This window comes from Ixodes scapularis, unplaced genomic scaffold (genome assembly GCF_016920785.2).
Source record: "Ixodes scapularis isolate PalLabHiFi unplaced genomic scaffold, ASM1692078v2 PGA_scaffold5__190_contigs__length_132052651, whole genome shotgun sequence".
Classification (NCBI taxonomy): Eukaryota; Metazoa; Arthropoda; class Arachnida; order Ixodida; family Ixodidae; genus Ixodes; species Ixodes scapularis.
Genome location: NW_024609880.1, coordinates 54240609 through 54255301, shown reverse-complemented (window position 1 = coordinate 54255301; position 14693 = coordinate 54240609). Strand labels below are relative to the sequence as shown.

General features: G+C 48.3%; 1 protein-coding gene across 1 annotated transcript in view; it reads left to right on the top strand.

The window, feature by feature from the left end:
* Positions 1–14458, top strand: part of LOC8033507 — a gene marked incomplete at its 3' end in the record, with an annotated part of 37676 nt that extends 23218 nt beyond the window's left edge. The window contains 4 exon segments of the mRNA XM_040213151.1: positions 248–526; positions 9545–9745; positions 14125–14312; positions 14314–14458. Of these exon segments, the coding sequence (XP_040069085.1) occupies positions 248–526; positions 9545–9745; positions 14125–14312; positions 14314–14458 (813 nt within the window).
* Between the last annotated feature and the right edge of the window lie 235 nt (positions 14459–14693).

Genomic DNA, 14693 nt, shown 5'->3' with positions numbered 1-14693 from the left:
ATCCTGCATCCTATTCATTCCTCGATTTAAAGTAGTCGGTGCCGGATTATGGAACCTGGTGTTTTGCTTCAACAAACAACCAATGCTCCGGAAGGACATTCATTGGCTGACGGACCGCAGAGGCTCGATTCCCAAGAGGTGAAGCGCGGTTACTCCGAAACGTGCTCGGTCCCTCTATAGGAGGGCCCATCTTGGAGAGTGTCAGTGTTCTGTTCCGGGTGAATACTGCAGCTGGCGGTCCCCGCAGGCTCGCTGCCCAACAACACGGACTTGTCGGCGTGGAACGTGCCGGGACACCTTAGGCTCCACTACGACGTGACGTTCCCGCGTCCGTCGGCGGGCACCGAGATCACGCTGGTGTCGGCCAAGCTGCGTCTGTACCGGCTGCCGGACCCCAGGGCCGCCCCGCCGCCGCTCCAGCCCGGCGCGCACAACTTCCTGGACCCGGCCGAGGCCCAGCGCCGTCGGCCCCCGGTCACGGTCTCCATATTTCAGTTCCTCAAGCCCATCAGGTCGAACCGCAAAGGTATATACGACACCCGCGATCTCAGAGGAGGGAGTTTTAAGCTCCATGTCGCACTGCTGGTGCAGCTTACAAGACACAGTCCGCAGACATGATGACAGAATTAACTGCGGAGATGCCTTACGCATGTTTCGGGCATGTTTGCATCATGTACGCATGCTTCAAAAAAGTACGCGTACAGCTTGTGTACGACCGGTGTCACAGGACGTCGTACAAGGGGAATTGAAGCACGCGAAATGAAGCGCGAAGGAGCGTTCTTGAATTCGGGCGTTAGACAGCGTCTGCTAACTTACTTTTGTATGAGCTATTCGCAGTGTGACCGCGACTTTTGGGGAACCGTTTTGACCTCCAATCGGTCCAGCAGCGTCTCGATGCCATCGCCAAACGACGTGCCGGAAATCTGTCCTAGCTTCGAGCACAACAATGCAATTCCACCCACATCAAAAGAAGGAAAAGTCTGGAAATATGAGCAGAATGAATCGCCTTTGCGCAGTTGAGGAATCGCACGTAAGGTGTTAAGAAAAATCTTGCTAAATAAAAACTAGAAAAACACCAAGAACTCAACCGGGACGCGGTTCGACCGATCGGAAATGCAATAACGGTTCTCTAAAACTCTCCATTAGGGAGTTTTCATAGATCGCTTTCGCCGTCTCGAAAAGCTCTCCGTAACACGCTACGCTACCCGGAACTCTACAGTCAAGGCCATCGGCGCGCAGGCGCATTAGCGGCTTCTTTGTTGCAGAGGAATTAGCGGACTGGGAAACGCGGTCTACGAAAACTCCCTATTGTCCTCTTTGAGACTGCGGTGATTGGACCCACGCATAAAAAGTAGTCCCAAAGTGGCGACCAATGACGTCACATTTGCCGGCGTGTGTCGGAGGCGGGTGCAGCGTCTGCCGAATCCGCCTCCACTGCTGTGCCACCACCAGGATGGCGAGAGGCAACAGCGTGACACTTCTACGACGTGATTAGGCGGAAATCATGGGACCCCATATGGGGACGCTGTAAACACACCCGAGGGAGACGCGCCCCTGTCACATGCGCATACTTATGGCGTAACCAGCAGCATCGGCAGACGCTTCGTTTTAATCCGAACCATCTTTGCCGTTCTTTGTATTCGTGTTCCGCGTATGCGGACCGCAAGTTCGTCTGCTTCTTTTGCAGGGGTTGTGGTGACGTCAGAACGCTGAGCTCTGTCCAACGTTATTAGATTAGCTCAGTTACGGTACTGCTCATAGACGCTGCATGCACGAACAGTGTTTCCCCCCCCCCCCCCCCCCCCCCCCCCTCACTCACCAAGACTCGCCTGGTGTGGCCTGGTGTCGCTCGACGCGCCGCCGGACGGGTGCTTTTGTAACTGCAGTGTATTCTATGGGAATCGGGATACGTACGTTTCGAAGCACGGCGTCTAGATGGCGCTTCAACTCTGCTCTTTGGAACGCACAGTTATGAGACAAAAATCTGGATGGCGCTTCGAAAGACGGCAGGCGGATTGAAGTGAGTGAGGGGGGTACCCCCTTACGCGGGAGTTCCACAACTGAGGTAATCTAGTAGCGTTGGCCTTGTCGGCGCTCTGACGTCACCACAACCTCTGCAAAAAAAAGCAGACAATCTTGGGCTCCGCATTCCTTTTTGCAATCTTGACATTGAGATTTTTTTCTCCCACCAATCTCCTGCGCGACGTCGCACGGGTGGGAGAGTTCGTCCTGTGCTGAAGTAGGAAGGATGCGCGCGTACCTGTGGCTTTTATACTCCTTTTCACATTAAAGAAACTTTTTCACATTAAAAAAGCAACTACAATTGGTTAAAAGTATTCATTTAAATCACTTACTACTTGAGAAAAAAAGTCGTTGATCGTTAATTGAAGAAAAAAAGCAGCTTACTTTTTTTATTACTTCAGATCATAAAATCGACAGATTATTCTGCCGATTTCAAAAACGCGTCTTTTGCCCGTTTTCAAATCGGCAGAAACCATAAGAATTAGAATTTTTACGTTTTATCGAATTACATAAGAATCGCCAACCTAGGACTTATTCGCCAATTTTGGTAGCAGATGTTCCCGTCGGGGCCTAAATTTGAGAGTTCCGTGGCAGGAACCTTGTGCAAAGGGTACCATTAGGAAGGGGGAGGTAAAAATAGTAACCGTTACAAGTACTTTTTATACTTAAAAAAAAAAACATCAATTACTCTCGAGATTTCTACCTAATAAATGTATTCAAATAATTACTCCAATAAGTAATCGATTATAAGTCATTTGATTACTTGGCACAATGAGCGCCATGCAAGTCTGTGTAAAACACTTTCTTTTTTTTTTACGGAAAACGGTGTGTTTTGCTTTTATGTGTGTTGCTGTTATTTTTTTGCGCAATATTTGCGTTGTCAGACAGAATTTAGGTGGACGTAGCGTCCCTCGCCCAGGAGCGTAGCTAACTATACGCTCCTTTTCTCAGCTCTTATTGGTTACAGAGATGATTGACGTGCGAGTGTTGGTTGTAATTTTTTTTTTTGTGCCGTGGTCATCTTTGATTTGTCATATTTTTTTATATATTTGAGAAACAAATTATATGAATAGAGTAATTATCGTTCTTGAAAATGTAGTGAAATCGTTCTTTTCTTTTTTTTTTTTTTGCTTTGGTTTTAACGACAACAAACATGGCTGCCGGCGGTCAGCAGTTTTACGCACCGCGAAGCTCGATGAGCTCGCCTGCTGTTGCTTTTTCAGTGCGAGCCGTTTCGCGTTCACCAAGATGTTAGAGAAAAATTTCCTGAATCGACGCAGTTTGCAGCAAGCAACTGTCGCAAGTACACGACTGCGGAAGCGCTGCGCGGGGTTTTCCTTAGCGGGACTGGCGTATTAGCCTAGCGTCCCACGTCAACTGTATTTCGCTTAATCTGGACCGAGTTTCTTGCCTGCGTGTTTTCGTCGCTGAATAAATGCGTCGGTTCCCGTAAAAGCAGCCCCGATACTCTGAGAATCCTGCAACCGTCGTGATTGCGACCATGGTTTCAGTACTGAAAGCTAACTTATACAGGTAAGAAATTGTGAACCATTTCGTCGAAGGCAATCGGGTGCTCTTTTTGACAAGGACTGTACCCTTATTACAACAACATAATTACGCACACGTCTCGAGGTAAGCGACATCCGCCTATAACGTGACAATTCGTCGCCGCTTGAAGGTTTCAACACTTCGTCTCAACTAAATACACACCAAGTCTCCTACGGGCAATGAGACATCGAATATCGGTTCAAAAATCTAGTCTGTCAGCGCGCATTCCCCTGATCACCTTTTTCTTCTATATTTTTTTTTTCGCTTTTACGCTTTCCGAATTAAGCAAGCGATGGCGCGGTCAAAGAAATACATTATACAAATTTTATATATAAAAAAAACATTATGAAAACACTTCGTAGAATTCAATAATACTGAAATATAAAGTAACCCCAAAGTAACGTTTGTTAATTTTTTGGAAGTGGCAGTAAGCTTGTAAAGTGAGATAAATTTCTATCAGTGGTCGTTGCACCACCCCCTTAAAATGTTGTCTTCTAGTATACGACCTAATTAATCAACAATGAGGATGACATCTACAACGTTGCAAAACGTCCGTCTCCGGACTCCACGCCCCTGCGCCGCCCCAAAAACAAGTATCCAAAAAAAAAAAAAAAAAAAACTTTCTGACCGCGTTTTTTTTTCTTTCTTATTTTATGTGACGTCAAAAAAATTAACCTACTGTGATTTTAATGAAAACAAACAATAGCAACGGTAGACACGTGTATTTGTTATTTACTATCTTATGCACTTTCAACTAATGTGCTCGTTTATTGGGCATGTAGCTTTATGGTTTTCTTTCCTTATGTCGACCTAAAATTATGAGTTACCGTCCACGATACCTGCTTTCGTTCAGCCATCATTTCGTCATCGCCGCAGACAACAATGCCGCCATATTTCGTGTGGCAGGAGTGGCTGTCGTATAGTCCGGGTCAGGGCTGACAGGGAGGCAGCAGAGAGAAGCGGTCCGTTCGTCCCTCACGCGCAGAAGACAGCATCAAAGTTGCTGTCATGACGTCACAGTAATCGTACTATTCTTGGTGCAAATTAAATTATTGTTTTACTGAAAAACTTACCTATAATAGCCTTCCCGCAGCGTCCTTTTCCTGATATTAAAACGGGGCAGTTTAAGGCCGAACGAAAAATTAGACCCTCTCGAGACAGCCATATATCTTGGTCACATACACTGAGCCAACGTTGCCCCGAGCGTCTACTGAACGGCTGTGTCGTGCTTTCGGCGTGACTTTGGCTCAGGGGAGGTATAGGTACGCAATGCAAAGTTTGAGAGGGCCTACATTGTAGAGAGGGTCCATCTGAAACCATGGGGAGCGTTTGCGAAAATTGGTCGCAAGTGCGCATGCGCTGAGTTTTCGAGTGGCGAGAAGGAAAGCAGGCGAAGAGGCTGAGACGCTCGCAAACGTCCAACGCTATCGTCACCTTCTTTTAGCTCGTATAGCAAACGCGGCCCGTAAACCCCGTGCGCTATATCCAGCCGTCGGAAACTCTCTGTAATGTAGGCTCTCTCAACATTTTTGGTACAGCTTAACTCGTCTGCTGGCTGCAGCGCCCTAGCGATCACCCGAAACTTCGCGGAATTTACGAGCACGACCCATTTAACGGGCGAAACGTGCGCCATTTATGCAGGTACAGAAACCTGCCAAAATATGAAGAATCTATGCGACCTTTCAACATATGCGCTGCGGGCAGCGCGTGTGTTGCGATCAACGTTACTAAAACACTCCGTTGGGAAACACGCCCTTGAAACCCGGACCGCTCGCGTTCACCGAGACCAAACTGCATGCGATAACAGCGCCGCCCTTGTATAGCTACTGCGAAATGAAACTGCGAGATGGCGCCACTGGCTTTGCGCGACCAGAGCCATATACGCGACTAGACCTGAACCAATACGTACAGCCGTACAGTACCCGGAGTGACCGCTGCGGGGAAAATGGCGGCGTTGCGATCGCCTTTAGTTCGGTTCTCGAGTAGGGTTCAGAGCCATTTCTTTCAAAGCAGGCTCTATGGCAGTTTTCTGACTTAGTTGTTCTAGTAAGTTGGTTGCGACAAAAAAACTCCGCCACAGCGAGGGGCGCTGCAGTCTGCAGACGAGTCGTTTTCATCGCAGCTCTGTGCAGCCCTTCGCTCCCTCCCGGCACACTTCCTTTTCGAGCCACCATCGTTCAGCCAAGTAAAAAAAAAAAAAAAAAAAAAGAAACACTGCAACTCGTAAAAATCAATTGTAGCCGTTAACAATGAAAACACAAGCACGTGCGAAATCTCATCACACAAGTTTCCAACAGGTGTCATTCAGTGCTAATCTCAAATATAACTAATTGTTCAAGTGCCTCAAAGTGAACAATGAAATACGTTAGTTCCCCTTAGGAATGGCTGGATCATTTTTCCGTGGCTATTTATTAATAAACGAGTTAATCGAGGCTTTAAATAATGGGTACAATCAATGTTAAAAAAAAAAACATGGTACAGCATGAAAATATACTTTCATCTAGCACTTCTACACCGATCAGAAAGCAATGAGAGCCCAAGTTGCTCCAACATAGCATTAACAGAGTCAGTTCGTTTGTATCTACTTTGTACGTAACAAGCTGAAAGTCTCTGTACCTTTTCTACCTTTTGAATGTGCTTTTTTTTATGTGGATACCATATTACATTTGAGTACCCTAGTGCCGGTCGTATGACAGTTTTATATACCAAGGGCTTAGCAGTCGGAGAAGCATGTTTAAATTTTCTTTTTAAATATCCCAGCGTACGTTTCGCAGAACAACAGATGTTGTCGAAGTGCTTACCCTATTTTAGAATATTTTCAATTGTTACACCTAGAGGTTTGTATGAGGTGACTTCTTTCAAGGGAAACCCATTCACTGTGTGTATATTAGGTAACTTATTTTTCTTATTTGAAAGCTGGAGTAGTACGGTCTTACCAGTATTAACAACCATTTCGCATTCTCGGCACCAAGACCCAATATTCTGTAGTGCAATTAGTAGCTTATCTTGGTCCTCCTTATTTTTAACGTGCGCATAAATAAGACAACCGTCCGCAAATAACCGCACTGCAGTCAATGCTGTGGGCAATGTCATATATATATATATATATATATATATATATATATAATACTGGCAAAATATTAGACGCAGTGTAGCTTATTTCAACAGATTGTGTTCTTTCCTCCAAATACACTGTTATCCAGTCAACTAATAGTGAACCGACTCCAATATTTTTCATTTTATGTATGAGACTGCTATGCGGAACTCGGTCGAAAAGATTTTGACATATCTAAAAAGATTGCGTCTGTCTGTCCCCCCTTATCGACAGATCTGCAAAAGTCATGAACGCATTCTCTTAGCTGAGTGACTGTGGAAAGTTTTCGTCGAAAACCATACTGGTTTTTGTAGAGAAAGTTACTTTTTTCTAAATAGTGGTATAATGATTTTGACGTCACATGCTCCATTATTTTACAAACAAGTGCTTGTCAGAATATGGGCCTGTAGTTTGTGGGGGACGATTTATTTCCAGCTTAAAAAAACAGGCAGGACCTTAGCGCAGCGCCAGTCGAAAGGAACCGCGCTTTGTGATAAAGAGGCTCGGAATAGTAGCGTTGCATATCTCGAGACCCACTTGGAGTATTGTTCTAGAAATGCGCTTATGCGTTTTGCGTTTTTAGAAATGCGCTTTAGAAATCCTAAAAAGCATTTTAGAAATGCTCTGCAGGGACCCTAATCCGGGCACTTGGGGAAAAATGGGGCGACTGTGATTGGCCGGCGCCAATGTCAAGTGCGGCGTCGGCCAATCACGGCCGCCGGACTTGTCGCCAACTTTTTCGCCAAGAGTCCAGACTGGGGCCACAGAACGAGTTTCGTGCCGGTTCTATTATCAGCGTTCGTGAGTATGACGTCGCTTATTCTGCTCGCTTTCCGAAGCGACGAAGGTGTGTGCTGAGCTGTGACGATCGCACACCGGGTCGTGATTTTTGTAAACATTAGAACGGCGTATATGCTACTACTACGTATCGTTACGCTACAATCCGGAAGAGCCAAATAGACAACGCCAACATTAAAGAAAAGGAAGTGTAGTTATTACACTTCTTGTCGCATATAAGACATCCCAGAACTTCAGTTCGACGTACAGCGCACTGGCGTCGAGCTGACGGCCCCAACTTTTACGAAAGGTTTGATGACGGCAGGATATAACATACTAAAGCGCGAAAGTACGTATCAAAAACTACAGGCAAAAAAAAAAAAAAAGAGGTTTTTCAGTAGGGCTAAAACACCCGATTACTTTTTTTGCAGTCAGTCACACGTATGTACCTTAGCTATTTTATTAAGTTGCATAACTCGGCTATCCAGCCGCTCGTGAAAGTTGGTACCGTCGGTCCAACGTCAGTGCCTGCTACGTCCAACTGAAGTTTTGGGGTGCATTAGATGGGACAGGGGGCGTAAGAATATACCTTATTTGTGTGTGTTGTATAAGATGCTGATAAGCTCGGTACAAAACGAGGCCGCGCTATCGGAACGTGCGGCGAGACTGGTACTAAAAACATGCGCTTAACGGTAAACATTTGCACGTGTGTCTCGTATACCGATGCACCGAACTGGACGCGCGAAAGCGCGCGCTTTATAGGCTAGCATTGTGTGTGTGTGTGTGTGTGAGTGTGTGTGCGGGTACGTGTGCGCGTGCGTGCGTGTGCGTGTTTGGACGGTGCAAAAAACGCGCGCGCGCGCTATCGAAAGGCGGAAAAGCGCGCGCATGTGCGTCTGTTCCTCCAACTGTTTGCTTTTTTGTCTGACCTCTCGCGAGCGAGCGCGTCGTTTAGTCTGGGCGCGGTGTAGACAGGGCCGTTTGGCTGGCCGAGGTTTACAAACAGTCTCTGCGGCCAACAGAGCACGGGCCACTTGCTTTCCTTTTTTCGCCGGGCATCGTAACCCTTCTGGCTCTTCGCCAGGACCTTGAACGGCACGTGCGAACCGCCCGCGTCACGGGAGCGACTCCTTTGCCCGTTTATTCGGATGGCGGAATCGGCGCCCCCGTTGAGTCGCCGCACCCGCGCACGAATTTCCCCACTTCGTCTAGCGGGAGTTTGACGTCACCCAATTGCGGTGGCGCTGCTGTCGGCACTGCGCATGCGCAGATGCTTCGCTTCAGGCGAATCTGGTTTCTGCGCACCCGCAGTGCCCACACCCGGTGCGGCCAAACGCGGGCTTGTTTGGTGTCTTGGTCGATAGGATCCACGAAACCAATTTGTACTTTCACTTATACACTCCGCACTAAGCCGGAAGGTAGCCTACTCTACGATCCAAATGAGCCAATCGGGCAGCACCACATCGTCACGTCGCATTTTCTGTGCGGGATAGCTTTAGCCGGTGACAGCAGGCGCACAAAGAGACGACGAGCGTCGCGACTACGCACTTTCTGCCGGAACAAAGCCAGGAAAGTTAGGATAATCGTTAAGGAAAGGGGAGGAAAGGCCTGCGTGTGTGTTTGTATGTGTGTGTGGTTGGGGGGGGGGGGGGATGCAGCATATATAGAATTCTGCTATCGTGCCATCGTGGGCAGGGAGGAAGTGGCCGAGTGGGCTAACGCGTCTCAGCTCGGAGCGTGGAGCGAAAGCTTGCGCTGGGAACCTCCCCGCCGCCCCCGCCCGTTTCGATCTGGATGAGTTTCGTACCGGCACGCGTTCGTGTGATCACTACTGCGTGATGCACGTTAAAAACCCCAGGTTAGCGGTTGTACCGCACTGGCTAAATTTCTCATCTACAGCTAAGAGACCGATTACCCGTTGAGGCGCATCTCCATCAAGGCTGTATAAACATAAAGAGCAAGCCAATTTTTTTTTTTTTTTTCCATCGTGGGCTCTTACATATTCCATGTAACTTGACTCAACTGCTCTCGCGACACGCGGGGTGGGAAGCAGCGGGGAAAGCGGTCGCACTGCCCGTTTTAACTTGTGTGTCCCCCGCGCAGAGAAGAAGCAGCTCATCGTGTCCCGGACGCTGTCGACCGAGCGGCGAGGCTGGGAAGAGTTCAACGTTGAGTCGGCCGTGAGCCAGTGGTACCGGTCGCGCGGCAAGAACCACGGCCTCGACATCGAGCTCCAGGACGCCTTGGGGAACAAGCTCGTGCCCGGACTCTACTTCCAGAACATGAGCTGCACAGAGACTGCCGGTGAGGACCGTTTTCCTGCGCGTCCGTGGGGACTGTAGTCTCTCAAACTCGTTGTGCGATCGTCTCAAAGGCCCGTCCAAGCGTGAACCTACTCAGTACCATAGGGAGTCAGGTGGTGACCTCCGTTCACTTCAACTCAATTAGTTTTATTCGACTGTCATTGCGAGGAGAAAAAAAGCTAACGCGTGTTTTATAATTTAGGCGAGGCATTGACTGCCCTATGAGCCCAAATCGAATGCTCACTGCATGTGTGCACTGTATGAGCAGCATTTAAATATCGCCACCTAGGAGATCGCCAAACTTGATGACGAAGTCCTGCGGATCGCACTGTGGACAACGCTAACAGAGCCACCCCACAAGTTCGTCATCAAGTTTCATCAAGTTTCATCAAGACTGAAAGGAAACGAGTCCGCTTTTATTCTTGGAATTACGCGGTGACAAATAAGCTCCTCGGTCAATGACGTTCCGTGCGAGTACATGCGTAAAATATTATACTCGGCGACAACTTTTCTTGGCAATGCAGAGGAAGTTGACGATAGCCCACGCACAGCCTTATCCAGCGCTCAAAATTGGATAGAAAACACGTGCCTGTACCCTCCACTGCATTGCCAAGAAAAGTTGTCACCGAGTATACAAAAGATACGCAGAGCGGAAGTGAGCCAGCTGTCAAGCTCAAACGTGTGTAGCAGCCTTCTACCTTACACAGCACTATATACGCTGTACGCACATTGGTGTCGCGAAGGTCGGTCTGCCACGTTTCGAGGAATGCTTCGTTGCAACACATAATATCTGCGGGAGAAGCACCGAACAGACCGATCTCACCAGCCATGTTTGACAACGCTACTGCTGCCGGAATGCATCGAGGGAACTTTCGCCTTTTTGCACGTGCGACAACCTCGCTAGACATCTGCGCGTGTATAGAGCACGAAAAGCCACGAGCCCTCGCGAGCACGGCCGTCTGCAGCTGTCAGCTCCTGTGAACTAAAGTTATGGCGGCATCACGCATGCGCCGAACGCTTAGTGAGATCGGCCTATTCACGTTCACACAGTTGCGTTCGAGCGCGACTGCATGCAACCGCTTGTGCCTCGTTGAGACTGCTTGCGTCGAGCTGTTGCCATGGCGGCATTTACGACAAGCCAACGGGGAAACTTTCTGCAACACGACGCAACGCGGTGCAACACGACGCAACGCAGTCGACGCACTTGTGTGAACAAGCCTTAAAGCCCCACCAAAGGCACCAAGAGCGCGTGCTGGATGCTCGAGTTGAAAGGAAAGCACTGCCAAAGCTATATTGTCGCTGACAGCTCATGAAGCGCACGGCGCGGCTTGTTACCTTCCCGCTCGGTGATTGGTTCTTCGGATTAATGCTGTACTCTGATTGGCTGCGTCATTGGATGCTTGGGGCTTGCCCTGCATTTCTTAAGCTATGAGCGACGCTGCTCCAGTCCATAGCGCAGTGGCGTACGTCAAAGTCGCATTCTCGCTCTCATCCTGCTTGGCATGCGGTGTGCTTTCTTTTAAATAAGAGTAATTACCCAATCCACTCTGCTATTACGTTTCCACCGAATCCCTTGTCAGCCACCCATGCGGTAAGGAAAGAACACTCGCGCATGCCCACAACCCTTCTCGTAAAAACTTGGAGAACGCTTAAGCTTTGCCTTTAAGACTGGAACGCGAAAGCGTTATCGGGCCCCTTTTGCATCGCCTTTTCATTCGCTTCCCGTGCTCTTCCATGCCAGTGAGCAGGAAGGACGGCGGGCAAGGCCTAGCCTGTAAATTGCTGCTGGAAATGAGAGCCTTTTAACGATGAAAATAAACCCTGGAGAAGGGGAACATTCTTGTCCAGCTCGCTTGCACCTTTGCATTTAATTGCATTCTAATTATAGCCTTTTAACGTTCCCTGCAAAAGTACTGCAGCGCGTATCTTTTAAACTGAATTGACGCGTGTTGTCTGCGTTACAATAAAAAGTAAAAGAGAACGCGGACATGGCCTAGTCAGTTGCGCGTCTGGCTCGCAACCGAAAAATGGTGGGTTCGAATAAAGAATATTTTTTTTCAAATTATTCTTCGAGGCAAATGAATTACTTTATGAAGGGAAATCATTTGAGATATGCGGCAACCTTTAATTCGGATTACGCGTCATGTTTTTTCGTCACTTTCATTCCACACGTGACATCACGTTTCACGTGAGCGTTGTAGGTTGTTTGAAATTCCCGCGCGAGCTTAAGATTTTCCCGTCACGACGCCACCGACCAGTGTCCATAATAAGTGGCGCACGTTCTTTCCGCTAGCCATCAGCCGCCGGTGTGCGCGAGCGCAAGCAACAAAATTGACGTCTCACTAAAAAAAAAAAAAAAAAGTATATTTTTATATTTTTTGTTCCGTATAATACGCCCCAAAACTTCAGTTGGACGAACAGCGCACTGACATCGATCTGACGTTACTTACTTTCGCGAGAGGCTTGATAGCCGAGTTTGAAGCGCACTGTACGTCGAATTGAAGTTTTGGGGGTGCATTATATGGGACAAAAAGGTGTAAGGTAATACCTTTTTTTTTTTTTTTATAGTGCATTATAGTCCCCCATTCACGTTTAGGATGACAGTGAAATGTATGGGTTCCAGCAACAGCAGAATAACGACTGGCTTTTCATCTCCACAAGTGAAAGCTACGTGCTTGCTAGAACAACTAATCGCCTACCTTTCATACCAGACGCCACTGTGGAGATGAAAAGCGTGTCTTTATTTTCATTTTCCCCAAAGACCAGACATTTCACTGCCATCTTAAGCGTGGATGAGGGGCTATGCCCCACCCCCGCCCGTTTCGACCTGGGTGAGCATCGTACCGGCGTGCGCTCGTGCATCACTACTGCGTGATGCACGTTTAAAACCCCAGACTAGCAGTCGCACTGCACTGACTAAATTGCTCATCTACAGTGAGTAAAAATGTCGCCATGTTTTGGCAGACTAAAACTCCTGCTGTACATACAACTAACAACTACTTTTTTTTTTTTTTTTTTTTTTTTTTGGGGGGGGGGGGGGGGGGGGGAAGGGGGTCTATGATGTCAATTTTGTTGACGCCATAGCTGGCTCGTGAAAAGATCGTGCGCCACTTACTATAAGCATTGAAATGTGTGGTTCAGCATTCCTCCAACGCTAGAACACTTCCATGTGCTCTCGAACAGCGACTTTTGCAGATCGCCCGTTGGCGTGAGTGCGGTCAATTTACGGACCTTTTTCGTGTGCCTCCGCGTCGTGAACACGCATGAGAGCTAACACCTACATATATATGGCAGCCATTTTGAATCTGTGTGAGTATCGCAGTTCATTTTTTTTTTCGCACACGAAAATATTTACGCATCTTGCAAACGGTCAGGTGCGTAATCGTGACAAAACTTCAGACTTATAACCACGTGTGTTAACTGCAATAACCGTATTGCGGATTTGTAAAACGAAACCATCTCGTAGTGTAGTACAAAGCAACTTGGATTGGTCAAAGCAGATTATCAATACTTAAGAGAGGCATAGAAAACGTTTAATGTTTGGATATCGAGATACTTTTTAGCATTTTTAGTTCTAAGCGTGTTTTAAACAAACTTTTTTTCTAACAATGTATGTTCTCTTAATGAGAACATACATTGTCCCATGGTCCCATGGAGAGAAGCCGGCGCTAGTCTGTCCAGCGAAAACGGCACCTAAATTCCCATTGGCTGCGACGCGTCATATCACGCTTTGTCACGGGAGCCGGCGGGACCGCTCAAGGTCAAAGCGGACGCGCCTCTGAAATAAAACACAAAGAAAAGCAGAGCAACGCAGATGCATCGTCACGGAAGCCGTGGATCCGGCGGGTGCGCCGCGCTTGCGCAGTGGAGGAGAGTGGTGTCACCGCCAGAGCGCCGTGGCCCGTGTGCGAATGAAGACGTGGCACGCTGCTTGTAGAAATGTACTGCGTGTAGGATTGCTTTCGCATTTCTTCACATAAGTAGTCGCAAGCGTCTATCCGACTTTTTTTTTTTAGTTTTAATGCAATAATGTTAAAATGCGGTCTCGATACGCGCACTACCACGTGAGTCAAAGGAATCGTTAGCTGTTTGAAGAGACCGGATAAACCAGTTTCCCAACATATCGCTCTAGGATTTACCGCAGATGTGCCTGAAGGTGGTGGACTCTGTGTATCAAAATCTCACTGAACAAAAGCACCTAAGTAGTAAGTTAGAAATCAATAAAAAAACCTTGAAATCCCTACCTACGGCGTCCGTCTGCTACCGATACTGCTCCGTGAGCAGTGCTCCGCGAGTCGCCCTTGAACCTGTGAAGAGCCGCAGTTTTGCCACCCCCTGCTCTAGATAATTAACTTTACGGTCACTGCAAACTGGACGCAGCGGGCCAGCAAGAGCCACCGTTCCCAAACATCATGCGCCTGCACCCGGGACTCCGCGACAACGAGTCGTCGCTGCTGGACAACGAGACGTACCCGACACTGGACCTCCAGGTGGTCGAGGTACTTCGCCAGGAGGGCCCATCGCCGCAGGCTGCCACCGAGCCGGCCACGCTGGCCAGCGGCACTGCGGGCGGGACCCGACCAGGGGGTCTCCAGGGCGCAGCAACGGCGGCGCCGGAGGACGCAGGACGCGCGCGTCGCGGCCGGTGTGAACAGCCCTCCCAGGGACCGGCGACGCGTCTGCCAGCGGGGCTCCTTCTATGTTACGTTTGCGGGTGAGGACCAGCACCGAAACCGCGGTTCGTTGTAACTTGTGAAAGAGTTTTAAAGCCGGCGACGGTACAATCCACGCCCTTCGAGAGTCGTGATTCCAGAAGTCTCGAAATTAGAAATTTAGAGGGACAGTGCAAACGATTTTAACGTTAAGAGAGTTCGCAGCTGTTTTTTCTATTTTTATACTGTTCATTTTGGCACAGGTGAGAGAAAACGCGTCACCTTCCCCCGAATAAC